This window comes from Carettochelys insculpta, chromosome 12 (genome assembly GCF_033958435.1).
Source record: "Carettochelys insculpta isolate YL-2023 chromosome 12, ASM3395843v1, whole genome shotgun sequence".
Taxonomy (NCBI): Eukaryota; Metazoa; Chordata; order Testudines; family Carettochelyidae; genus Carettochelys; species Carettochelys insculpta.
This window is the reverse complement of record NC_134148.1, coordinates 4,786,199-4,812,933: the sequence shown is the minus strand read 5'-3', so window position 1 is coordinate 4,812,933 and position 26,735 is coordinate 4,786,199. Positions and strand designations below refer to the sequence as shown.

At 55.9% G+C, this 26,735-nt stretch overlaps 2 protein-coding genes across 2 annotated transcripts in view; one reads left to right on the top strand and one right to left on the bottom strand.

The window, feature by feature from the left end:
- The window catches only part of SCAMP2 (secretory carrier membrane protein 2), a 28,921-nt gene extending 26,567 nt beyond the window's left edge, over positions 1–2,354 (bottom strand). The window contains exon 1 of the mRNA XM_075006866.1: positions 2,214–2,354. Coding sequence (XP_074862967.1) covers positions 2,214–2,270 — 57 coding nt within the window. The 5' untranslated portion in view covers positions 2,271–2,354. The remainder of the gene's footprint in view (positions 1–2,213) is intronic.
- Positions 2,355–6,489: 4,135 nt separating this feature from the next.
- On the top strand, positions 6,490–26,482 carry MPI (mannose phosphate isomerase). The gene is made up of 8 exons (XM_075006491.1): positions 6,490–6,521; positions 9,467–9,594; positions 12,683–12,883; positions 15,933–16,074; positions 17,545–17,727; positions 23,248–23,421; positions 24,014–24,222; positions 25,701–26,482. Exons 1-8 carry the CDS (start codon positions 6,506–6,508, stop codon positions 25,917–25,919), a joined length of 1,272 nt encoding a protein of 423 aa, XP_074862592.1. The 5' UTR covers positions 6,490–6,505; the 3' UTR covers positions 25,920–26,482.
- The last annotated feature ends 253 nt before the right edge of the window (positions 26,483–26,735 follow it).

Below are 26,735 nucleotides of genomic sequence, written 5' to 3'. Positions count from 1 at the left end.
ATCTGATCTTTCTGTTTGATCAAGGAGTTTGCCCAGGGATGTTGTGATAGCATGATTATGCACAAAACAGAACATTTACTGCCCCCCATATGGAAATGGACAATATTCTTATTTCCACGTCATTCGGTGTGCCCAATAAAGATGGCAACAAAAAAAAAAGTCACAAGCCACTTTTAGCTCTCAAACACACTCCAGCAAATATTTCCATTTCCACTTGGGTTTGCACAAAATAGTTTCTCCTTCCTTCTGCCATCCTTAGGATGTCTGTAGCACTACTAAATTGGTGCCCCTATGCCTGACAGCAGCCCAGACAGGGAGGGATGACAGTTTTTGGAGATAGTAACAGAGAGGTGGCCGTGTTAGACTGTACTCCAACAAAACAAAGCAGCAGAAATGTAGCGCTTTAAAGACCAACACACTTGACTGCTTTTTGTTTTGATAGTGTATAGACTAGCACGGCTTACTCTCTGTTACTATTCAATGATTTATTGGGTGATGAGCTCTCGTAGGACAGACCCACTTCTTCTGATCAATTTTTGGAGATATGATTTTATAATCTTCGGCAACACAAGAATGAAATATTTTTACTGCAGATTGTAAACTAAGGTCTTGTCGACTAACAGTAAATTTAGAAACTCATGGTATATAGTGGGGTTGGCAACTGCCTGTTAAATGGCTTCACTACCACTCGAATGGCTCTTTCTCAGGTATCAGAGAGGTAGCCGTGTTAGTCTGTATCTTCAAGAACAACAAGAAGTCCTGTGGCACCTTATAGACTAACAGATATTTTGGAGCATAAGCTTCCGTGGGCAAAGACCCACTTCATCAGGTGCATGAGATGCTCTCTCAGGTAGAGTGTTCTCCTGATGGCTTTCACGTTTAACAGAACTAGATCCTCTGCAGAAGAATCAGAGCCACAGAACAGGGACAGGAAGAAGCTAATAGGTGGCCATTAAGACCCAGCGATGCCCCAGATGTTCACATACCTCAGCCCTAACTCCAGATTTCAAGGCAGCACATGCAGACATTAGTGCTGTATAGAAAGAGTCCAGGCAATATTTAGAGCATTTACAGGGTCTCAGGGGATTTCTGAGGTGCTCTCTCTTAGTCTGCCCAGGCAGCCAAACTCTTTTGGTATGCACTTAACTCTATACTGTCAGAGGATAACAAGCACATGTAAATAACATTGCACAAATGAACACAGAACGTGAAACAAACCAACAGTTGCATTGTTATACCGCGGGATAGCAAATGACAGGAATATATGACATGCTGGTATATCAGGTGCACCAATACTTCATCCTGATACCATCTCATGACTGACTCCCATTCACCTCAACACGCACACACGCAGAGTTGGCCTGGTTCTTGTCTCACACTGCTGTGTACACATCAACGTAGAACTGGTTACAGCGAGTGGACAAGGTAACACAAGTTGCCTTCGATAAAGCTTGACAAGTTGCAAACCTGACTTTCATAATATGGGGGGGCGACTGCAAGCACTGGCGGATACGGCCAACGTATTAGCCTAACAAGCAGAAACAAATGCTGAAAAAGATTGGGACCCACTAGCCCTTGAAATGCAAAGGGACGGTGATCTCTCCTAAACGAGGCCAGCTGCACTTGGAGTCTCGCACTCTGATGAAAGGCTATTTCCCAAGAGAAGCTTCAAAAATGCAAAAGAGAAAGGACAATCTGGAGGTTAATACACTGGACCTGGGTTCGGTTCCCAGCGCTCCCACAGACTCGCTCCACGGAGCATCTCTCATGCACAGGCAATACCACCCAGGACGGGGGTGGGGGGGCCTCTCCGCCGGGCTGGGGCGACGCAGATCCACTTCTATCAGCCGTTTGCGGACACATCAGACTCAGGCCTCCCGCAGGAGCGGCTGCAGCGCCCAGAAAGCTGCACCTGGGGCTGAGCGCAGCCCGCCACTGTCCCGGGCAATGCCTCCAACTCTCCAGCCCAGCCCGGCTCCCGGGGCGTCTGCAGCGCGGGGCGGGGCGGGGCGGGCGGCTCCCCAAGGGGCGGGGGGAGAAGGGAGACCACCCGAGGCAGCCCCACAACCTGGGGGCGCAGGGCCGTTTTGTGGCCCCCCCCAGCGTGGGGCTGGCCCCGCCTCCCCCAGCCCCGGGGCTCCCCACAGGATCGGGGCCCCGCCCCCGCTTGGGCGGAGCGGGTCAGCGCGGCGCGGGCGCGGGCCCGGCCCTACCTGGAAGGGGTTCACGTCCACCGGGTCGGCGAACGGATTGGTGTCGTAGGCCGACATGGCAGCGCCCGCGCCCGCGCCGCTCGCTTCCTGCTCCCGGGAAACCGGACGCTTCCGGGAGCGAGACTGCGCGTGCGCCTCCGTCAGAAGGGCGGGGCAGCGACCGGTTTCTGCCACGTGACAAACGAAGTTTGTTACCTCACAGGCTGGGCGGCTCCCAGCGCATGCGCCGCTGGGCGTGTAACGTCTGACGCCACGCGGCGGGTACGCATGCGCGCACGCGTGCCCCCTCCTCCCCACCCCGACGGCGTGACGGCGGGTACGGCGCCTGGGGGCGGAGCCTGCTGTCAGATGGGCGGTGCGTCCCTGGGTTGCACGTGGCGCTGCACCGGCGTATTGCATAACGTGGGGGAGCGTTGCTGGGTGCACATAGGGGTTGCGTGTAGTGGGAGGAGGGGTGTGCAGAAGGAGTTGCACGCACGCGGCAGTGTACACACAGGACTGCACACGGGGGTGTTGTTGGGAAGGCAGGGTACAGTAGCGATTGCATAAGTAGGGATGAGGCTGTGTGTGCAGGGTTGCAGTCATGGGGTGTAGAGTGGGGAGGATACAGCACCAGGAGGATGGGACATATGGGGGTGCAGAATGGGAAAGGTATGGCACACGGGGGGAGGTCTGAGGTAGGGGAGGGCTGGCACGTGGGGGATTGTACACGGGGTGTAAAACAGACAAGTGGCATGGGTGTGCAGAGTGGGGAAGGTCGAGGGCATGGGGGTGTATTGTGGGGAAGGTACAGTACCCAATGGGATTGCACATAGGGGAGAGTAACATGCAGAAGATAACAGCGTGGAGAGATTGCACACATGGGAGTGTTTTTATGGCTGCCCTGGAACAATGATTCCTCAGCTTTCGTCCCCTATTATCCCTTCTCGACTTAAGATACACTGATGACACTGTTATGATTTGGACCCATGGTACAGAGACTCTACAAGAACTCCACAGACACTTTAACACTCTGCACCCCACCATCAACTTATGCCTTGATTACTCCATGCCAGAGATATATTTCCTGGACACTACACTACAAATCAAGGATGGCCTGATCTGTATCACACTGTACCGGAAACCCATGGATCGCTATACTTGCCTACACGCTTCTAGCTTCCATCCTGCACATATAACTAGATCCATTGTTCACAGTCAAGCCCTTAGGTACAATCGCATTTGCTCTGATCCTACTGACAGAGACCAAAAACTACAAGATCTCTAGCAAATATTCATCAACCTGAATTACCCATCAGGAGAAATAAACAAACAAACCAACAGGGCCAGACAAATACCCAGAGACCAGCTACTCCAAGATAGACCCAAAAAGCCAAGAACAGAACACCACTGGTCATCACCTACAGCCCCCAACTCAAACCACTGTAACAAATTATTAAGGACCTACAACCTATCCTTAATTAGGATGCCACACTCCAGAAGGCCCTAGGTGACAGACCTGTTCTCTCCTACAGACAACCTCCCAAACTCATGAGGATTCTCACCAACAGCCTCAGTCTATACTGCAGGAACACCAGTCCTGGGACTTTTCCTTGCAACAAAGCCCGCTGCCAGCTTTGTGCACATATCTTTTCTGGAGATATCATCACTGGACCTAACCAGGTTAGTCACAGAATCACGGGCACATTCTCATGTTCCTCAACTAACATCATATATGCCATCATGTGCCAACAATGCCGAGATGCTTTGTATATTGGACAGACTTCAAACTCTCTTAGATAAAGAGTTAATGGGCACAAAACAGGCATAAAAACACTCTTGATCCACAAACCTGTAAGCCGGCATTTTAATGGAGTGGGCCATTCTCTTAATGACTTAAGAGTCTGTGTGTTACTGAAGAGGAATTTTCACAACACTCTTGAAAGAGAGGCTGCTGAACTTTCTTTTATATTCAAATTCGACACATTAACATGTGGTTTGAACCAGGATGGAAATTTTCTGGGTCACCGTAGGGGCTCGTTTGCATACTTTGCTTAATCTAATTCTTGACTCCTCCCCCACTACCCCTCTACTCTCTGATTTGCTCACCTTGATAATTTTTTTGTCTGATTTGTCCACCTTGATTACTATTTTTGGTTCTCTGTGCCTTAAATATGGAGTCTGTTCTGGTCTGGCTATGGGCTGAAGAAGTGGGTCTGTCCCACGAAAGCTCACCACCTAATAAATTATTTTGTTAGTCTTTAAAGTGCTACTGGACTGCTTTTTTGTTTTGATAGTATATAGACTGGCACGGCTCCCTCTCTGTTCCTATTCAACATGGGAGTGTAGTATGGGACTGCAACATTTGCAAGTTCGGGCACAGGGGGGCTTGCGTATTACCCTGTATCTTTTTAATAGGCCACAGACTTTTGTATTACTCTTTAGATTTGTTGTTTTATATCCTACTTTCTACCTCCGTATTATCCTTTATATTGATTATTTTATATTCATAAGACACTTCGTACCAGATTCCATACTGTACCTAAAACTCCATTTTACTCTTGTATGAGTCTGTAACATTTGTGCTGTCTGTGAGAATGGGTGTGTGTGAGAGCCACCTGGAAGTGTGAATGTGAATGTTTAAAGGGGCCACATCCCCCCCGGCTGATCGGACTTGTTTTCTCCTCTCTTGATGTGTACTACCAATAATGGATCTCATGCATCTGCTGAAGCGGGTCTTTGCCCACGAAAGCTGATGCTCCATAATATCGGTTAGTCTCTAAGGTGCAACAAGACTTCGTGTTGTTACCGATAATGGGCCATATCCACCCTGACTGAATAGACCTTGTCAGCTCTGACCCTCCCCTTTACTGAGACCCGCCCCACTTTGAATCCTCCTCTGGAACCCCCACCCCCATGCATGTGACGAAGCGGGTCTTTGCCCACGAAAATTTATGCTCCAGAATATCTGTTAGTCTATAAGGTGCCACAGTAATTCTTGTTGGTTTTGATGCTTAAAGAGTAACCCCGTGGAGCCAGCCTGTCTGCACAATAAACACTCGGAGGCTGAAGAACAGTAAGAACTGGACTCTGCAGCAGTGACCCACCCAGAGAGGAAGATGAAGTCCCATCTGTAGGTGCTGAGTCACACAGAAACCTGGGGCAGCGGGAAAGGATCAAACCCATCTGCCATTGACTGGTGACTCATCGTGCCTGGGGCAGTGGGACAGAACCGGGACTGAGGACTAAGAGCTATAAATGATGTGTGTACCACTACATGGCTGGGTTCCTCTTCTCCTCTTGTCAACGTCAGAGGAACAGAACCTGGCTGCACACTCACCTCTAATCCAGCTGGCCGATGGATTAGAGTGAGCAACCTTTGGTAACTATAAGCAACCACAAGACAAATGTGTGTGTGTGTGTGTGTGCCTCTGAGTAATATGTATATATTATATGCATATAATGGTGCTGTATTCTCAGTAAATGTGGTGTTCTTCCCTTGTCCCTCTAAAAAGACCCTGTGTGCTTCTTATAAGCATAACATGTGCGGGGGAGGTGGGGGGTTAAAATTAGGGCACATGGGGTTTGCACACGCTAAGGTGCACAGGATTGCACGTGCAAGGGTGTAAGGTGCGGAGGGTATGCCACCCAGGGGTTTGTATATGCAGCGGTGTAAGATGTGGAAGGTAGGGCATATGGTGACTTTGCACATGAGGGTGTAAGGGGGCACATGGAGATTGCACATGCAGGGAGTGTAACATGCAGAAAGTAGGGCACATGGGGGTTTACACACCCGGGGGTGTAAGGTGCAGAAGGTGCAATACATGAGGGATTGCACACGCAGGGGTGTAAGGTGCAGAGGGTAGGGCACGGGAGGATGCGCATGCAGGGGTGTCAGGTGTGGGTGGTTGCACATTTGGGTGGTGTACCGTTAGGACACACGGGTGCAAGGTGCAGTGGGTTTGCACATGGGGGTGTAAGGTGCAGAAGGTAGGGCACGCAGGAGTGTAAAGCGCAGTGGGTTTGCACACGCCGGGGTGTAACATTCAGCCACACGGGATTTGCACACCCGGGGTATAAGGTGCGGTGGGTTTGCACACGCCAGGGGTGTAACAACGGGGCACACGGAGCTTGCAGAAGCGGGGAGCCCCTCGCTAGGGCAGGCTTCATTCGCAAGCGGCTCCCCGGCCCCCAGGCGGGCGGGCTCCGCCCGGGAACTACCGCTCCCAGCGTGCCCGGCCGGGGGCGTGGCGGCCGCTGCAGCCCGCTCCCCTTCGCTGGCCGGCCGGGCGGGCGGGGCACCAGGCGGAGCCATGGCGGAGCCGAGTGGTGAGAGCGGCCGGGGCCGAGCTGGCTGCCTGGCGGGCCGATCCCGCCGCGCTGGGGAAGGGGCTGGGCTCCAGCCGGCCCGGGGACGCGCCGCTGTGCAGCGCCGGGCACATGGCCCCTGCTACGCCGGCCGGCCGGGGAGCCGCCCGCACGGGCTGCCTCGCCAGGCGTCCCGGGGGCGGGGGCAGGACGCCTGGGTTCGGCGGGGGTGGGGCGGGCGCAGGACGCCTGGGTTCTTGTCCTGGGGCGGATGGACGTGGGAAGGGCTGAGAGGCCGGACGCCGGGAGGGAAGCCGCGGGGACTGGGCTGCTGCCCTGGAAAGGGAGGGATTGGCGGGGCTGGGCTCCGCTCCTCTCCTGAGAGCTGCTGGTCGCCCCGCGTGGTGTGGGTCCTGCGTCCCCCTGTACTTCCCGGTGCGTGTGAAATGCGTCTGACAGCCCTTCCCGCAGCCCAGGGCCATCCACAAAGCCGCCAGGCCGGAGACTGGCCCTGTATCTCGCTGGCTCAGGCTCTGAGAGGGGAGGTCCTAGGTTGGGTCTCCCTGCTCCAGTCATCCTTTGATGATGCATCCACAGGGGACCAGACTGCAGGCTCCCCGGGCTCAGTGCTTAGCACCTGCTCCCGAGAGGTGGGCGATGCCTAGACACATCCCTCCCTGTCAACATCCCCCATTGAGTGGTTGTAGGCAGCCCCTCACTTGGCCTGTTGGCTTTCAGGCACTGCTTCCTAAGGCGCCTCTCTCCGCTCCTTCTCCAGTAGCCTGGTCGTCCAACGGCTTTGTGGATCACAGCGGTGGTCCTGTGATTTGCTAGGTGTGATGACAATACGTGTTGCAGTGTCTGAGTTCCTTTGTGCTTCCACCTTCTCCGTGTAGGCAGGCTCAGGGGTCTCCCTCGCTGTTGCTTGGCTTTCAACCAAAGCTTTAATTCTGCAGAAATCGGTGGCTTTGCTCATTCCACCTCCTTCTGCTACTCCCTTTCCAAGTGCTGGGGAACGTTTCCCACTTAGCTCGGGCAAGCAGAGTTTTCAGGAGCCGGCAAGAAGGCTGTGCCACTTGGTGATGCTAAGAACGTTGGTTTGGCTAGGTCCGCGTAGGACCCAGAACATCAAAGATTCTGCCATCGGCAACGTGACTGATGCCTGAGGGAGGAGGAAACCAGCTCCTTTTCCCATAACCATGCATGAGCAATGGGAGCAAACACACATTTTTGTCTGAATCAGCAGGTGCGACGAAGACAAGCAAGAGGCAGATTGTAGAGTGCGAGAGGATGTCCTTTTACCCAGGCCTTCGTTCAGCACATTGGGGAGGAGGGTCGGCTGGTTTGTTTCTTGGAATAGTTGATTGTGGAATCATAGAACACTGGAACTGGAAGGGACCTTGAGAGGTCATCAAGTCTAGGCCCCATGTGCCTTCATGGCAGGACCAAGCTCTGTCTACTTTAGACCATCCCTGACAGATGTCTGTCTAACCTGCTCTTAAATAGCTCCAGCCATAAAGATTCCACAACCTCCCTAGGCAATTTATTCCAGTGCTTCACCACCCTGACAGGACATTTTTCCTAATGTCCAACCTAAACCTCCCTTGCTGCAATTTAACCCCATTGCTCCTTGTCCTGTCCTCCGAGGTTAAGGAGAAAAATTTTTCTCCCTCCCCCATCTTATGCTGGAGCACAGATCTGTGGCCCTGATTTGTTGCTCTCAGTGGAAATTGTCTTGCAGTGCAATGTGGTGGATATGTGGAGAACAATAAGGACATATGCAATGTACTTCATTGAAGAAGGAACAATCAGTTGCGTACATGTAAAAATGAGACGTGACCACCTAGGAAGAAATACTGTGGAAAGGGGTCTAAAGGGGTCATAGTGGACCACAAGTTAGAAGCATCTAGGTTTGGACCAGACGGTATTGAGACTACTACGGCTATGAAGTCCATGAATGGTTTGGAGAAAATGAACAGGGACGTGTTCCCATAACACATGACCCAGGGGTCGTCCACTGAAATTAATAGGTGGCCGGCTTAAAACAAACAAGGAATTACTTCTTCGTGCAAGGCATGGTCAGCCATGTGGAGTCCATGTCTGGAGAGGTTGTGGCGGCCACAGGGATAATTGGGTTAAAAAAAGACAATAGATTAGCTCATGGAGAATAGGTCCATCGGTGACTGTTGACCAAGATCTGGCCTCTCTAAACCTCTGACTTCCAGAAGCTGTGGCTGGATGTCCGTGAGGATCACTCCATAATTGTTTTGTCCATTCCATCTGAAGCATCTATCGGAAGACAGGATAGTAGGCTAGATGGATCATTGGTCTGGCCTAGGGTGACCAATGTTATGTCGCTAAGAGCTGAGCTGGAGGAGCTGTAGAATGGTGCTTGGTGGTCTGTGAAACACACTGAGTCCAGGATGGTGTCCTCTAAATTAGAAGAGACAGCCCTGTTCAGAAGCACGATGGTGGTTTTTCAACCCATTCAGACTGTGAACTCCCTTCCAAGCCTCTAGGGTTACTGTAATATTGGTAGTACATCATTTTCTCTGGCGGGTGTAGCTTAAAGTTTGAATTGCAGAAGTGAGTCTTCAGGAGAACGTGGTCGGGTGTACGGGACTGTAGGAGCGTTCTGAGTGCGAGGAACAGGGAAGAACCAGGAGATGTAGGGGAAGGACCCGGAGGGCGTTAGGGAATGGGGTAAGTTGTGCACAGCCCTAGAGATGAGGAGCTGAAATCTGACGGAAGCAGCAAGAGGAGGAGATGGGGAGCTGACATGAGCAGCAGCATTTGGAGGAGGCAGCTTCCTAGCGGAGCAGGTTGCAGCAGTGGAAGCAAGAGGTGGTCAAAGCCCAGACAGGGATTGTGGGCGAGATGAGCTGGCGAGGTGAGGCCGTCTTGCAAGCTGGTGATTCTCTCCCCCGTGTCCTTGGCTGACCCTTGTCTTTTGTGTGTCTCCGCAGTGTTTCCCCTCTCCTGCGTTGCGCAGAACTATGCCTGGGGGAAGATCGGCCAGGAGAGCGAAGTGGCCAAGCTGCTGGCTAGCAGTGATCCCCAGACCCAGATCGATCCAGACAAGCCATATGCTGAGGTAAGCCCCTGTCCCCCTCCTGTGGCACAGGTATTGCAGAGATCCCAAAGCCAGCTGCTCCCTCACTTCCCTCCACCATCTCCGGCCAAAAGTCTGCTCCTGCATTGCAGCGATTACAGACACGGGCAGCTTCCCCAGTGGCACCAGTTGGTACACGGACCCTGGAGCGCTCTTGAGCCTCATGCTTCAGGGCATAAGCAGATCACCCTCCCCGAGTCTGCCAAGAGACGTGGTGGGTGAGGATGGCGGACTTGTGTTTTCTTTGAAGCATTGCCTGTCTGTGACTGATGGAGCAGAGATCTCGCAGGAGCTGCGAATTGAGGGCTGGGGAAGAGATCAAAGTGAGATTCCCCCTGGCAGAGCAGAGCTCTGTGTATTTTAACCTGCCCGGGGGGTAAGGAAATAATTCTAAGTGGTGGCTGGGGAAGAGGTGCTTAGATACTAAGTCAGGGCGTGGTGGGTGTTGATATTCAGCCTGAGCTGGGAACAGTCCCAGCTCCTTTCCCTGTCTCCTTTAACCTGCCTGTTTGTTCACAGAATCATAGAATCCCAGGGCTGGAAGGGACCTTAGGAGGTCATCTAGTCCAGCCCCCTGCTTCAAGCAGGATCAACCCCCACTAAGTCATCCCAGCCAGGACCTTGTCAAGCTGGGACTAAAAAACCTCTAGGGATGGAGATTCCACCACCTCTCTAGGCAACACATTCCAGTGCTTCACCACCCGCCTGGGGAAAGAGTTTATTTCTAGTATCCAACCTACACCTCTCCCTCTTTAACTTCCAACCATTGCTCTTTGCTCTGCCATCTGACGCCACTGAGAACAGTTTCTCACCCTCCTCTTTAGAGCTCCCCTTCAGGAAGTTGAAGGCTGCCATTAAATCACCCCTCAGCCTTCTCTTCCGTAAACTAAACAAGCCCAAATCCCTCAGCCTCTCCTCATAGGTCTTGTGCTCCAGACCCTTCATCATTTTTGTTGCCCTCCGCTGAACCTGCTCCAGCAAATCCACATCCTTTTTATACTGGGGGGCCCAAAATTGGACACAGTATTCCAGAGGTGGCCGCACCACTGCCGAATAGTGGGGAACAGCCACTTCTCTAGTTCTGACTTCTAACCCTTTGGTTCCCATCCTTTTCCATGACACAGCACCCTTCCCTGAGACAAACATTGCCACGGCACGCCCCCTTTTCTTGGCCAACTCGGTTGCTCTGAAACGTCACGTTTACGTGCACGTACTACGGTTCCCCTCTTAGCAGAGAGGTTTGCAACGTGGTTGTGCCCACAACCAGGATCAAATGCATATGCGTTTCAAATCCACCACGGAAAACGCCATCTTCAAGAGGCTGGAAAGAAAGGCGGGTGAACAAGCATACACTGTCCCAGGGATAAGAAGATAAGAACGGCCACTCTGGGTCAGACCATACACCCCTCAAGCCCAGTGTCCTGTCTTCCGACAGTGGCCAGTGCCCCAGAGGGAATGAACAGTACAGGGAATCATCAAGTGATCAATTCCCTGTCACCCATTTCCAGCCTCTTGCAAGCTGAGGCTAGGGACACCGCCCATGCCCATCCTGGCAAATAGCCATTGATTGAACTATCCCCCATGAATTTATCAAAACAAAAAGCAGCCAAGTAGCACTTTAAAGACTAGCAAAATAATTTATTAGGTGGTGAGCTTTCGTGGGACAGACTCACTTCTTCAGACCATAGCCATACAGTATGGCTATGGTCTGAAGAAGTGAGTCTGTCCCACGAAAGCTCACCTAATAAATTATTTTGCTAGTCTTTAAAGTGCTACTTGACTGCTTTTTGTTTTGATGGTATATATACTAGCATGGATCCCTCTCTGTTACTATTCCCATGAATTTATCTAGTTCTTTTTTAAACTTTACGATAGTGTTGGCCTTCACAACATCCTCTGGCAAGGAGTTCCACAGGTTAATTGTGCCCTGGGTGGAAAAAATATTTCCTATTGTTTGTTTTAAACCTGCTGCCTATTAATTTCATTTGGTGACCCCCTAGTTCTTGTGTTGTGAGAAGGAGTAAATAACCATTCCTTATCTATTTTCTCCACACCAGTCCTGATTTTATAGACCTCTGTCATATCCCCCCTTAATGGTCTTTTTTTCCAAGCTAAAAAGTCCCAGTTTTATTAATCTCTCCTCATACGGCAGATGCTCCGTACCCTTAATGATTTTTGTTGCCCTTTTCTGAATCTTTTCCAATTCCAATGTATCTTCTTTGAGATGGGGCGACCACATCTGTACACAGTGTTCCAGATGTGGACGTACCATGGATTTATATAGAGGTAATATGGCATTTTCTGTCTTATTATCTATTCCTTTCTTCATGATTCCCAACATTTTGTTAGCTTTTCTGACCGCCGCTGCACCCTGAGTGAATGTCTTCCGAGAACTATCCACAGTGACTCCAAGATCTCTTTCTTGAGCGGTAACAGCTCAGTCAGGCCCCATCATTTTATACGTATAGTTGGGATTATATTTTCCCAAGTGCATTACTTTGCATTGACCAACACTGAATTTCATTTGCCATTTTGTCGAGTGATTGAATAACCGCCTGAAACCGATTACTCGATTAAGGCTGGGCGGGGGAGGCAGTACCAGAGAGCAGCTCCCCTTCCTGCCAGCCCGTTGGAGCCAGGATATGGCATTTAACTCAAGACCAGCTCCACCGGGCTCCTGCCCTCTCTGCCTCCCCTCCTGCCACAGCAGGAAGCAGGTCCTGGTCGGGCTAGGAAGCAGCATTTCAGCTGCCTCCTGGAGAGAACGTGTTCCTCTCACCTTGGCATTTTCCCTCTGCAAAGAGCGACCGTGGGGGGGAAGTGGACCAACCCTGCGCTAGCTGGGACTCAGGCGGCCTGGCTGCTTGAGCTGCTACTGGGGTGGGGTCGTCACTTTGCCCCTCCCCTCCCTGTGGTGGCTCTGCAAAGAACCACAGCGAGGGGAAATCGGTGACGTTTCACAGCACGCCGGGGCGGTTCTCACGGCACACCAGGTAAAACCCACTGCTCCAAGCCTGCTGAGGAGCACCTGGGAGCAGCTCATGGCGGTTGTGTCCCTTTCCCCTTCCAGCTCTGGATGGGAACCCACCCCAGAGGCGATGCTGTGATTCTGGATAATCGAGTTCCCCAGAAGACCTTGGGCCAGTGGATTGCCGATAATCCCGGCTGCCTGGGATCCAAGGTGAAGGAGACCTTTCAGGACCAGCTGCCTTTCCTGTTCAAAGTGCTCTCGGTGAACACAGCCCTGTCCATCCAGGCCCATCCCAACAAGGTAGGCAGCTGTTCGGCACCCCTCCGAGTGCGCTGCTGGGTCCGTGCAGGCGCTGGGCTGCTGTGCCTGGCCTCCTCTGGTGGTGGTCCCCTCCTCACAGGGCCCTGGACCAGCTGCAGCTGCTGCTGCTGCTGGGCCCTGGCTGTCGTACTCCATGCCCCAGGGCTGCCGGCGGCCAAACAAGCCGTAGCCAAAGCCTGACCTCGCCCCAAAGCCAGTTCAGATGTGTAACCCACCTCCCCTTCCCCTTGCACTCACCCAGCCCCCGGCATCTGACCCGAGTGGGTGCCCCAGACGTTGTGGGGCGCTGAAGGGGAAGACGTGGCTCCCCTCCCTGTAAAACGACATCCCCACTCCAGTTGGGGCACCAAGGCTCAGATTTCTGCCGAGCCATGGAAGGAAGCCCCTGAGCCTCACCAGTGGCTGGATGCAGGGGTAGGAAGGCCCAAGCCTCCAGGGCCAGATCTGACTTATGGGCTATCGGTTCCCCATCCTCACTCTGGGTCGAGAAGGGGCCCGGCCAGTGCACCGTCGGGTCCCGCTGTATTTTGAGCTTGGGCTGTGACCGAGCATACAGCCGGGGCTTGGCAGAGTGGCCCCGTGTTGGAAGAGGTCAGTCCGTTAAATCTCTCCTTGCTGCTCCTGAGCTGCCCGCGCCGAGGAAAGCTGCTGGACTCTCTCTCGCTCCAGGGACACGCACGGTGCCGTGCCCGGGGGTAGGAACGCCAGGGGCGCAGCCTGTTTTGTCCTCTGCCCTGTAGGGAGTCTGTACATTGGCTGCAGCTGAAACAGCACCGTCTGGGTGTGACGGGAGGGGCAGCCACAGGTGTCTGCTTCAGCATCCGTTTTCTGTGGACTTCTGCCTGTTACAACGAGCCTGGTGAGGTCCTCCGAGGTCTAAGGGCTGTCTAGTGCGTGGAGCTGTAGCCTGACCTGACTGCTGCTGCTTCGGCCAGCTGGGGGCTGCGGTGGCTTAGCGCGGATTGGTCGGTGCCTGTTCACCGCAAGGGGATTTAGAGATAAGGCAGCAGTTTGGTGGGTCGTCAACTTTTGTTAAAGGCTCTTTGGGCAAAACTTGCATCAGGGACTCCTAGAATCCAAGGACTGGATGGGACCTTGAGAGGTCAGCAAGTCCAGCGCCATCCCCTCGTGGCAGGACCGAGCACCGTCTAGATCAGTTTTCCAAAGTGGGGGGTGTGAAGAAATTCCGGGGGCGCGAGGCGACCCAGACCCCCTCTCCTCATTCCCCGCACCTGAAGAAAGAGACGGACTTTGCTTCCACCTCTCAGCCCCTGCCATTTTACATGGGTGACCCGGCGCAGCTGCTATAAAAAGCAGGCGGCCGGTGAAGACCCACGTGGAACTAGCTGCCTCCTGTGAAGGGGGGTGCGTGTGGGTTGGGGAGGGAGGATGGGGTTAGATGGGGGGTTGGGGTGCTTGGCTCGGGGGAGGGGGATGGAAGTGAGAGTGGGGGGCTGGTGGTGCCTGGCTTTGGGGAACGGGAAGGCTCATGGGGCTTGGGAGGTTCAGGCTGGCAGGTGGGAGGCGGCCTTGGCAGTGTGGGGCTCAGGTGGGAGGCAGGCCCCGGCAGCGTGGGGTGCGGGTGGGGGGCTGGCCCCGGCAGTGTGGGGGCTCAGGCGGCTCGGACGGGTGGCTCTGGCAGTGCAGGGTTCAGGCAGGCGGGCAGCTGGCATGGGCAGGTCTGGTGGCTGGCACAGGGCTCAGACAGCCGGGGCTGCACCAGGCACCCGCAAGGGGCCGAGAAAAACTCTTTATGCTTATTTGTAATTTTAAATAACATTTTTATCTCGATTGTTTGGGTTTATTTCAAATTGCCAATTGAAGGTTTTGTTAAAGGGGGCTGGATGCTGGTAAAGAAGAGGCGGGGGGGGGGGGGCGTGAGGGTGTCTCAAAAGTCAAATGGGGGTGAGAGGCCGAAAAGCTTGGGAACCCCTGCTCTAGATTGTCCCAACAGGTGTCTCTCCAACCTGCTCTTAAATAGCTCCAGCGACAGAGATTCCACAGCGGCCCCGGGTGATTCACTCCAGGGCTTCACTGCCCTGCCAGGATGTTTTTCCTAACGCTGGACTGGAAGCAGCCGCTGCTGGTGTGCTCGGCTGGGACCCAGCGAGGGGTTGGGATGTGCGCTGGGATGAGAAGAGGCCAATAACACATTCCCTTCTGCGCCGCACATCTCTGACCTCAGCCCTGGGATTTTGGTGCTCCACCTGGGGAGGAGGCGGACGAGGGACTGTGCTGCCAGGCTTCGAGCGCGGGGCCGGAGCTGTCACTGGAGCGTTAAGTACGCTGACCTCGGCAGCCGGCTCCCATCTGCTGCTGCGGAGCCGCTTCCCCTGCCAAGTGCCGAAAGAATCGCTCGGCAGGGGGCCGTCGGCGCTGCAGAGAGCACCGCTGCTTGGGGCTGCAGAGCCCTGCTCCGCCTGGCGAGAAGCTGTCACGGAGTGGGGGGTCCCCAGCCCTGGTCCCCTTCCTCCCTCCCCAGCCAGACCAGGCTGCCCCACTCACTGGCCCAGTTCCAATTCCAACCAGCCAGGCCCCTCCGCCCACCTCCGTCCCGCTTCCCGAGGAAGACAGGTGTCGCCTGGTTGCCCAGGTTACAAAGAGCCGGGAGGGCTGTTGCCTACGGGTGAGAACGCATCACCCTGCGCCGATGCTGTGCCTAGGGAAACCGAGGCACTCGCCGGGGTTTCTGCAGGACACACCTGCAACTTACCAGGGGAACGAAACCCTCACCGCCCCGTCGTGGCCGCAGCGCACAGTGGGACACGCCCACCGTGGCCTGTCTCCCGGCCCCCCCCGGCGCTCTCCTCTCCCCTGCCAGCGCCAGCGGCCCCAGCCGGTGGCTTTCGAAGCGCGGGGGCTGGTGCAGCGAGGGAGCCCGGGGCGGGAGGGTGCTTGCAGGACCGATCCCGTTGCGGGCGTATCCCCGGCGTTCTGCGCTCTCTCCGCGCAGGCCTGGCCGCTGCATGCGAGCCCGCTGCCGGGCCGGGGGGAAGCCCAGGCTCTGACTCCTTGTCCTCCTCTCTAGGAGCTGGCGGGGAAGCTTCACGTCCAGTTCCCGGAGCACTATCCGGACACGAACCACAAGCCGGAGATGGCCGTTGCGCTGACCCCCTTCCAGGGCTTGTGCGGCTTCCGGCCTGTGGAGGAGATCGTGGCTTTTCTGCAGAGTAAGCTTCAGGTGGTGCTGCCGGTGGGGAGAGGGGCTCAGGCGGGGGTTGGCGGGGGGCCACGCTCCCAGCATGTGGCCCAGGGCTGCCCTCTGGGGGATGGTAACGGAGGAGGTGGGGGTTCAGGATCAGGGGGTATGAGCACGGGAGGGGATTCTGGCCTGGGGAGGGGTGCAGGAAAGGGGGCGGGTCCAGGAGGGAGCTGTGAGCGGGGGATTGGGTTGAGACATGGGGCACGGACTGGGAGGGGGTTGGGACCCAGGGCTGGGGTGTGGAGGGGTTGGGGGTCAGGGCCAGGGCACGGAGGGGTCGGGACCCGGGTTCAGGGCTTGGGGGTTGGGACTGGGGAGCGGAGGGGTTGTGGGTTGGACCCAGGGGGCTGCAGAGAGGTTGGGAGGTGGAGGGGTCGGGGGCTGGGATGTGGAGGGGTTGGATGTTGAGACCCAGGGTCAGGGCACAGAGGGGTTGGAAGTTGGGACCTGGGGTTTGGGTGTGGAGGGGTGAGAGGTTGGGGGTCGGGGTTGGGGCACAGAGGGGTCGGAGGTTGGGGGCCAGGGCGTGGAGGGGTTGGAGGTTGGGGGTCGGGGTTGGGGCACAGAGGGGTCGGAGGTTGGGGGCCAGGGCGCGGAGGGGTCGGAGGTTGGGGGTCGGGGTTGGGGCGCAGGGGGGTCGGAGGTTGGGGGCCAGGGCGTGGAGGGGTTGGAGGTTGGGAGTCGGGGTTGGGGCGCGGAGGGGTCGGAGGTTGGGGGCCAGGGCGTGGAGGGGTTGGGGGTCGGGGTTGGGGCGCAGAGGGGTCGGAGGTTGGGGGTCGGTGTTGGGGCGCGGAGGGGTCGGAGGTTGGGGGTCGGGGCGTGGAGGGGTTGCATGCTGGGGGCTCTGCCGGGCCACAGCCCAGCGGTGGCCCTGAGGACGGCGGGCCGGAGCCGGAGCCGGAGCCGGAGCCGGAGCCGGAGCCGGAGCCGACTGCTTGGCAGGGTGTTTGGCCCGTCCCAAGCTGGGGCTGTGGGATTTCGTGACGGTGGCCGCGGGGGAGGCCCGAGGTGGGCTCGGATGAGGCGGGGGCTGAGCACTCGGAGGGGTTAAGACGACCCTCCTCAGTGGCTCTCTGCAGCCCCTCTCCGGCTCCAGCCCCGGCTGGAGAAAGCGGCTGCGTCAGGCCTGGGGCACCAGCACCCTCCTTACTTGGGTCTGGCGGGTTCCGTCCCCCTTCTCCAGGGGGCTCCCAGCGAGAGGCCTGACCCGGAGCTTGAAATGCCCCAAATCTGGGCCCCGGGGTGCAGCGACCGGGCCGGGACTCCTGGCTTCTGCTGGGGCCCTCTGCCCGCTTCCCCTCGCCCCGGGGCTTGGGAGCTTCCAGCCCTGCCACGTAGGGGACCTGTGGGCAGGGATGTGGCCGGGGGGGCGTGGTATGGTCTGCTCCTGCTGCCCCACTCTGCCGGGGGGGCCCCTGACGGCGTCTGCTCCTGGCAGAGGTGCCTGAGCTGCGGGTGCTGATTGGGAATGTGGCGGCGGAGCAGCTGGAGCGCAGCGTGTGCGACGACCCCCGGGGCGTGGCGGCCGCGCTGCGGGTCTGCTTCACCCGCATGATGAAGAGCGAAAAGAAGGTCTTCGTGGAGCAGCTGAACGCGCTGGTGAAGAGGGTTTCCCAGGAAGGTTGGTTCTGCGCGAGGGGTGGGGGAGGTGGCTCCGGCCTGGAGGGAGGCCACAGGGGCCGGGCCCAGCGCCCTGCTGGCTCCTGCAGGATCAGTGCAATGATCTGGCACCATCTCCCCCGGCCGCGCCCCCCAGATTGCTCACAGACTCCTGCTCGGCTACCTGCCAGGCCTGGCTGGCTGCTGCTTGGCCAGTGATGGTGGGTGAAATGGGGAGTGGTTACTGGGTGTGCCTGCCCTGCAGTGCCCCTTGCTGGCCAGATGGGCTCTGCTGCCCTGCCCTGCCTCAGTTTCCCTCCCCAGGATTTCCTGTCTGTCCTGGACGCTCATGGAGTAAGCCTCAGGCTACCTGCAGTTCGCTTCCCTTCTGGGGAGCAAAGCCCAAAGTTCTTTCTCCCCACCTCCTGGGCTGCCTTTTAGTCCAGTCCCTGAGGCTGGGAAGCCCATGGGTGTGGCCTAGGCCGGGCTGGCTGGCGCTTGCCCTTTAAAGGAACAGGCTGCTCTGCACCAGGAACCTCATGAGCCAGAGCCCCTGAGTCTGACCCCCACAGCCCCAAAGAGGGTGGATCAGCTGAGCACGCTGGGGAGAGGGAAGGCCAGGGCTGGGGTTCGAGCGCTAGGGAGCAGGTAGGTGACGAGAACAGCAGCAGCCACGCACCCCCATGATCTCACTGTGAGATCTCTTGGGGTGTGTCAGGCAGATTCCAAAGCAGGGGTAAGACAAAGCAATTTGGGGGGCACTGCCCGCTCTGGCAGGGACCAGGCTCCCCAAGGCTGGGGGAGATGGTTCCAGATCATTGCACTGATCCTGCAGGAGCTAGTGGTGCAGTGGGCCCAGTCCCGTTGTTCCTGGTGTGCTGATCGTGCCTCTCACACCCACCACCCTACTCTCTGGGGCTCGCCACCATCCTGCCCTGCTGGGCCAGAACCTCTACTCTCCCCCAGCCAGGCACAGAGTGGGGGTTAACGCGTCCCTACAGAGCAATGCAGGCACTGAGCTACTTCAGCTCTGCGGGGTAGGGCGCAGCACCCGGGAAACCAAGCCCCCAAATAACTGTGCAAAAAGTTTGCATAGTGATAGCTCATTGTGCAAACCCTTTTTATCAATGAAAGGGAGATATGCACAGTGTAACAGTAATTCCAGGTAATAATTACTTACTTGATCATAAACAGAAGAGTTGTTGTTAAGCATAAAGAATACAATGTAAGTGGTTAGAAGCGAAAACAGAATGATTTAAAGCAAGTTACTAAATTGAAATGAAAACGCATCGCTAGTTCTGACTCCCCTAAGAGACTTCTGGCATAGAACTTCTTACCCTAAAGAGCTGCTCTCCCGTCAAGTAAAATCTTCAAACCAAAGAGGCTGTTCTCTGATTTGAGTCAGCAGCCTTTCCGTAGTTCTTTGTTTGCTCTTGGGGTGTGTCAGGCAGATTCCAAAGCAGGCGTAAGACAAAGAACCAATAGCTTCCCATTGCTTAAACAGACTTCCCACCTCCCCTCCCCCAGGGCAGGAAAACTTGGTTTTATAATCCCCCTCCCCAGAGAAAAATGCTGGCTCTAAATGGCTTTCAGTACCAGGTAGGATGGTCACAGGTCTTTCTAGCACCAGTCACCTTCTAGAGTCACTTTTCTGTTGGTCTATAAGGTGCCACGGGACCCTTCATTGCTCTTCTAGAGCAGTGTTTCTTAAACTTTTTGAGATCACGGAACACCAAACAATAATATTTTTAGGTGGAACACCTATGGAAATTTTATTAAAAAAAAAAAAGTTGTCAGACCAAAATAAAAGCCAAACAGCAACATACACAGCAAAACCAAAATGAAGTCACTCAATTAGGTATCCCAGCAATGGAGAAGCAACTTTGTATCTGGTTTTAAGAACAGCAAATACAGACCGTCAGTGTATTTTTCCAAACGCTCATGGCACACATGCGAGGTGTGCCACAGAACACTGTTTAAGAAACGCTGCTCTCGACTTACAAGACAAACAGCCAGCAGTCCTGTAGCGCCTTGAAGACTACCGAATTTATTAGGTCATGAGCTTTTGTGGGGAAGCCCACAGGTTGGTAAATTGATCGCCCAGGCATTAGGATTGAGGAGGGGCAGAATTCTCACTCTAATTAGCATACTGAAAACTATAAACAGACTTAACAGTTCATCTTTCAAACTTAACACAGAGGATGAGACCTGCACCAAAACAGGACGCACAGACCCAGCAGATTGCAACATCCACATTGCTAGGTTACAGGCGGTATTTTGTCCGAAGCAGCTCCGAGTTACGCATACTTATAGTCATAAGCCATGCGGGGAGGGCGACCATCACGGGATGGGTGGTGAGGCCTTGGAGGGGGCTGCTTTTCAAATGGGAGAAAGCCAGAGCCCTTACTGTTTGTGGGGTGTTATGGACTTTAAGTCACGTGTGAGCAGCATGTTTAGCCCTATCGCCCTGGCTGCAGTTGCTAACTATGCTGTACCCTGTGGCTTGGCGCCCCAGGAGGCTTTGCTGGGGTTCACGTGCCAGGAGTGACTGCAGCTCAGCCTGTCCTTTGGCATTTGAACAGGCGCCATGGAAGAGGCACGCTGAAGGGCCTCTGATTTGTGAGGTCACCACTGAACATGAGCAATGTTGCAGGCGGGGACAAATCCCGGGACTTCAGATCCCTCCCGGTGCAAACCTAAACTGAGTGGAGCTGCCGTGTGGGCTTGCAGGGCGCATGTGGTACAACTCCCAGCAGACTTTCTGGTGTGGCCTGCAGCTGTTTGGGCAGAGAGCCGAGAAGCAGGGAGCAAACCCACAGGTGGTTGGGAGTTCGATACATAAATGTCTCCGACCAAGTTACAAACATAGCCTGCTAACGCCCTTGAGCAGCCGTAACCTGGAGTTGCAGGCAGTGAGTGGGGCGTTCCAGTCTGTTGGCAAGCCAGCCTTTGGGAGACAGGCTCCCTCACGGCCCAAATCCCAGGGATACTCAGGTTAGTCCCTGTCCCCAAGGCCCAGTGCCTTCTCCTAGGTCGGCTGCACCTTCGATCTCTTAGGAAGGGCCAGCCGTGGGATAAACTACGTAAAGATTTCACGCAGGAACAAGAGCGGAGTTGGTTACGAGGTTAAAGCAGGTGGACGCGCACACAAATGAGATCCGGGTTTCAGAAGGTACCCGGTGCTGCTGTGTGTCCTTTCCGGCTAAGCCGCTGTGCTTATGCTTTGAAGGGTTGTCCCCTCCCAACGCCTGGCTGCTCAGTGATAACCGGCCCTCCTTGATGGGGACTTTTATGGCCCTTGTCCAGAGCGGTGATGGGGCAGGGCCTTGTAAACGGCCCCTCTTTGCTGTGGGGGACAGGGGTCAGTCTTTTGTCAGCTGTTCCATGGCGGCTTGTCTGGCTAGAGGCGCTGCAGCTGATGCCTCTCGGGGTACATGGGCCCTTCTGGCTTGGGGGGTTTCTCTCCTGCCTGGGCGGTTTAGTGCACATGTAAAGGATCCCTTGCAGCCTGCGATGCAGACCCCGTAGGCAGGACTAAGGCAAGCGGCATCCTACGAGCAGTACATGGAAACCGAACAGTAAAGGCATTGGGATCGCTCCGGTGCCTTCACCCGCCAGGGAGCCAGCTCTCCTGAAGCTCCATTGGCGGTGTGCAGGGGGGCCTGGACCTTGGCAGGACCTGCCAGCCCCACAGCGTCCTCCCTGAGCTTATGGCAGCTCTTTGGCGGTGCCCTCCCTCGGGGCAGCTGGGGCTCTGTAGAGGGGCGCCCAGAGGAGTTGTACAAAGGAGCCTTTTCCTGCAACAGAGGGGAGCGTGAGCCAAGCCACAGAGGCCTCCCTGCCAGCCAAGGAGATTGGGGACAAGTGAGGATGCCCCAGCAGGCAGGGAGGCTCAGCTCCAAAAGGATGCCCGCCCCATCCTACAAATCCCTATTCTGGAGGGGAGGGGGGTTACCCATCCTGTCCTGCTCCCCAGTGCCAGGACAGGAGAAGTGGAAACTGGGGGTGGGTGTCAGTCCCTGAAAGACCATCCTCTTCCTCCCCTCCCCCGGAGGACTGGTCCACAGGAAGGCAGGGCCGGCCCTGCTGGGGGCTGGGCGTAAGGCAGGGGGAGGTGATCCCCGTGGGGGTTTGGAGCTGGGCTGAATGGGTCCGCGTGCCTGGTGATGGGTGGGTGGGGGGTCGGAGCTGGCTGGGTTTGGGTCAGGAGGGCTGGGGAGATGCATTTCTTCTGTCCAAGAGACGCCCCTGGGGGAGAGGCAGGGTCTCCTCACTGGGATCGATTGTTGGCTTTAGAGCGGTGGGCCAGGTGGCCTGTGAGCTACAGGTCAGGCTCGATGATCGGGTGGCTTTTTGTGGCCCAACGCTCCAACTGTATCATCTTGCTGATTTAGATACAACAGATCAGGAAAGGGATCTTGGAATTATAGTGGATAGTTCTCTGAAAACATCCACGCAGTGTGCAGCGGCAGTCAGTAAAGCAAATAGGATGTTAGGAATTATTAAAAAAGGGACAGAGAATAAGATGAAGAATATCTTACTTCCCCTATATAAAGCTATAGTACGCCCACATCTTGAGTACTGCGTGCAGATGTGGTCTCCTCACCTCAAAAAAGATATACTGGCATTAGAAAAAGTTCAGAAAAGGGCAACTAAAATGATTAAGGGTTTGGAACGGGTCCTATATGAGGACAGGCTGGAGAGACTGGGACTTTTCAGTCTAGAAAAGAGGAGATTGAGGGGCGATATGACAGAGGTATATAAAATCATGAATGGTGTGGAGAAAGGGAATATTGGAAAGTTATTTACTTGTTCCCATAATATAAGAACTAGAGGACACCAAATGAAATTAATGGGTAGTAGGTTCAAAACTAATAAAAGAAAATTTTTCTTCACACAGCGCACAGTCAACCTGTGGAACTCCTTGCCAGAGGAGGCTGTGAGGGCCGGCACTCTAACGGAGTTTAAAAAAGAGCTTGATAAATTTGTGGAGGTTAGGTCCATAAATGGCTATTAGCCAAGGGTAAAGTATGGTGCCCCTAGCCTTTAGTCAAAGGCTGGAGACAGATGGCAGAAGACAAATCGCTTGATCATTGTCTTCGGTTCACCTCCTCTGGGGCACCTGGCACTGGCCCCTGTTGGCAGACAGGATACTGGGCTGGATGGACCTTTGGTCTAACCCAGTAGGGCCGTTCTTATGCTGCCCCCAGGAAGAGGTGCAGGAGAAGCCAGCCAGCCCCACACTCCTGGACTAGACCCCGGTGACACTGGGCCCTGTGTTTCCAGGGCTGGGTGTTAACTGACCAGGTCTGACCGGTAACCTTGTGCAGGCAGGTTGGATCCCTGGTTGCCCGGTCCATCTTGGGGTTCAGCCAGCTGCGCTCCCACAGCCCGAATTGCCCACACCTGCTCCACCCTCCTGATCAGGAACCCCGAAGCTGCTGCCTCCTGGGCTGTGAGCAAAGCAGAGGCTGTCGCCAAAGGGACTGAGTCATGGGGCTGCTGCTAACCTGGCTTTGCTCTCGGGCTCTGTCCATCACAGTTTCCGCCGGGAAGGACCCCATGGAGAGCAGCGGGAACCTGCTGCTGCAGCTGCACTCCCAGTTCCCGGGAGACATTGGCTGCTTTGCCATTTACTTCCTGAACCTCGTGGTGCTGCAGCCAGGAGAGGCCATGTTCCTGGGAGCCAACGAGCCTCATGCCTACCTCCACGGAGGTGAGCTGCACGGCCGGGGGGCAGCGGCCACCTGCCTGGGTCGAGGCCCTTACAAACTGTGGCATTCCCAGGCCCACAACTGGGTGAGTCAAGGCTCCTGGCTTGGGCACTCTGGAGCCGTGACTTAAGTTGGGCGACCAGCTGCGGTGAGCCTGGTGCTGCCAGTGTTTGTGCGCCGTGGCGTACGCTGATCACCAGACGGCGCCTTGGGGGCGGGGCAGCGGGCGCCATGGCACCAGCGGACGCCGTGGCTATTGGAGGAGCCAGGATACCAGATGAGTGGCAGGTCGGCCTTCTCCAGCCTGGTCGCTGCCACGTGTCTCCGTGGAGTGTCTCTTCACCGCTTGGGTCACGCTGATGCGTTGAGGAGGGAGGTGCTCTAGGCTCAGGAGGTGCCCTGCTTGGCGTTGGCAGCAGCGGGGGGTGAGGAGGAAGGGTTCTCTTACTCAGCGTGTTTGACGATGGGCCTGGCTTGGTTCCATGAGGCAGGCGTCCCTAGGCTTTCCCATGGTGGAAGGATGGGGACTTCAGGCACCTGCTTCCCGGGTGGGTCCCGCCTTCTCGCCCTGACTCCGAGCTCTCCTCTCCCCAGACTGCATCGAGTGCATGGCATGCTCCGACAACACCGTGCGAGCCGGCCTGACGCCCAAGTTCATTGACGTGCTCACCCTGTGCGAAATGCTGAACTACACGCCTGCGCCCAGCAGCTCCAAGGTCTTTGTCCCCACCCAGAGCCGCTTGGATCCGTGCGTCTACCTCTACGACCCGCCCGTGCCAGACTTCACTGTCATGAAGATAGAGGTGAGGGGGGACCTGGGACAGCAAGTTAATGGGAGGGCAGCAGGGGGCTATTAACAGCATGAGAGAGTTTGCCACATCTCCTCCTTCAGTGGAAGCAGCTTTCTTGGCTTTGGACCTCTCTAGCAACTTCCCTGTTCCTCTCCACAAGCAGCAGTAAGTGGCTCCGCAAGGCGCTAGTGTTAACACCAAACCTCCCTTGCCAGGGGCCACATCCAAGGCCTTACTGACTTCATGGTCCAGTTTGGTCAATGTCATGCTCATAAGATTTTTTAAAAAAAAAATCCCAAATGTCACCATTTCAGCTATTGAAATCTGAAGCGTGGTCAGTGTTGGGTTCTGACCCAGAAGGGTGTTGTGGGGTGGGGTGTACAAGGTTGTTTTGTTGGGGGCGGGGGGTTACAATACTGCTACCCTTACTTCTGCATTGCTGCTGGTGATAGTGCTTCCTTTGGAACTGGGCAGCTGGAGCGCAGCGGCTGCTCACCAGCAGCCCAGCTCTGGAGACAGCAGCACCGCCAGCAGCTGCACTGAAACAAGGAGCGAGTAGTATGGTATTGCCACCTTTTCCTCTGCACTGTTGGATTTGGTGCAGCCCTGGCTGTGTCACTGTGGCGGTAGGTGGGAAAGAAAACACTTCATTGGAGGAGAACATCCGCCTCTTTCCCTTTCCCCCTCAGTGCTGTGATCCAAGACAGGATTTGGTCCCTGCATTCCCTCCCCAGCCCATTGGGATTCCTCCCTCTTTCCCGCCACCTCTCCTAGAAAGAGCATGACAGGGTCATCTGAACCAGGACAAGCCACTATGAAACCAGGCTCTAGGACAGATGGTGGGGTGCGTCTGCTTGACCTGCCCCCTCTGCTTTGCCATCTGCCTCTGGCTCTTGCTCCCTTTCCCCCTCCTCCATCCAGCTCCTGCTCCCACACAGCTCTCTCCTACTGTGGCTGTGAAGCTGACCAGTGTTGGCAGCTTTCACTTTGCTGTGGCTGTCTGGCTTGGGAAGATAGGCCCCCGTCTCCCCTGGGTTGCATGCGATCAGCACTGTGGCCAGAGGGGGAGGCCAAGCCCCAACCCAGGAGCACAAGAATGTGTTAAGCGTAGCAAGCAGCACACTTTGCTCAGGGCCTGGCTTGGTCTCAGCAAGCCTGCCATGCAGAGCTGAACCCTGGGAGCGGGTGGAGCCAGGCCTGGGGTTACAGGTGGGAGAGGTGATGAGAGGCAGAGTGGATGCTGCTTTCTCCCTCTGCCCGCCCTGCTGGCCCTATCGTTCGCTTATCTCCCTGCCTCCTCTGGTGCTGTCTCAGCCACATGACCATCGTCTTTGGCTGCTCTGAGTTACGCTGCGACGGGCAGAGGCTCTGTGCTGGGGGTTGGCTGAGACAGTGGGACAAGCGTCTCCTGCCTCCTCAAGGACGCAGTGACTTGCACAGGAATTTGAGCTGGACTTGCTCTTCCTATGGCGAACGTGTTTCCCTTGCAGATTCCCTCCTCGATTAAGCTGTACCTACTCTCAGCCATTGACTCTGCCAGCATCCTGCTGGTGATCCAGGGCACGGCCATGGGCACCTCAACCGCTGCAACCTCCGAAATGACCCTGCGCCGGGGCTCGGTGCTCTTCATCTCTGCCAACGAGAGCGTCTCCCTGCACCTCTCAGCTCCGGGTGGAATGCTGCTCTTCCGAGCCTGCTGCCTCCTCTAGCCTGGGACACGCGGCACCTGCCCTGCTGCGACTCCACTTAGCGTAGATAGAAACTGGCCTGTGCAAACTCCAGCTGCACAAGGTGGGTTAGCTTAAAGCTTGCCCACAACCCATTGCCTCAAACCCAGCGCAGCAGGGTCCTAGCTCTCTCTCCGCCGCATGCCTCCTTTTGGCTCCCGGCATTAGGCGTCGGGAGGAAAAGGCCATTCCCTCTCCGTCCCCCCACAGCAGTGTAACTTTGTAGAGGCAGCTGCCCCATGTGACTGTAGAGGGCAATAGCTGAATTTCCTTATCGTGGGCCTGCAGGACCAGTGGAGTGTTACCTGAGCTGCATACGATGGGTCCCCTGTTGCTCTCAGGCAGATGGGGCGCTATAGAGGGAAGGGGTGTGTGCAGAGCGTGACTGGGGTTTGTCTACACAAGGTGCATGTGTACTCTTCCAATAGCCCGGGAAGGCACAGTACTGCCCAGAAACGCCAGTGAGGTCCTGCTCCGGGGATGCTGTGCCAGCCCGGTGGGAGGGAAAGGCGGGGCTCTCCAATAAGATCATTCAGTCGCTGCAGGAGATTGGTGCTTTTTCTCCTAGTTGTTGATTTCCATGCGCCGTGCTGCAGGCTGAAGCCCTGTGCTCAGCTCTTAGCGGGGAACGTCTCCTGGGAGCTGGGAGGAGAACACGCCTAGCTGCAGGCAGGTTCCGGTGCTGTGCAGAGTGCGCAAATGAACTCGGCAGCCAGCTTCCATCTCGGGCGCCCCGAGCATCTCATTCTTACACCTGTGCTGAAAAAGGTGCTGCGGAGATGGCGTGGGGCTCTCACC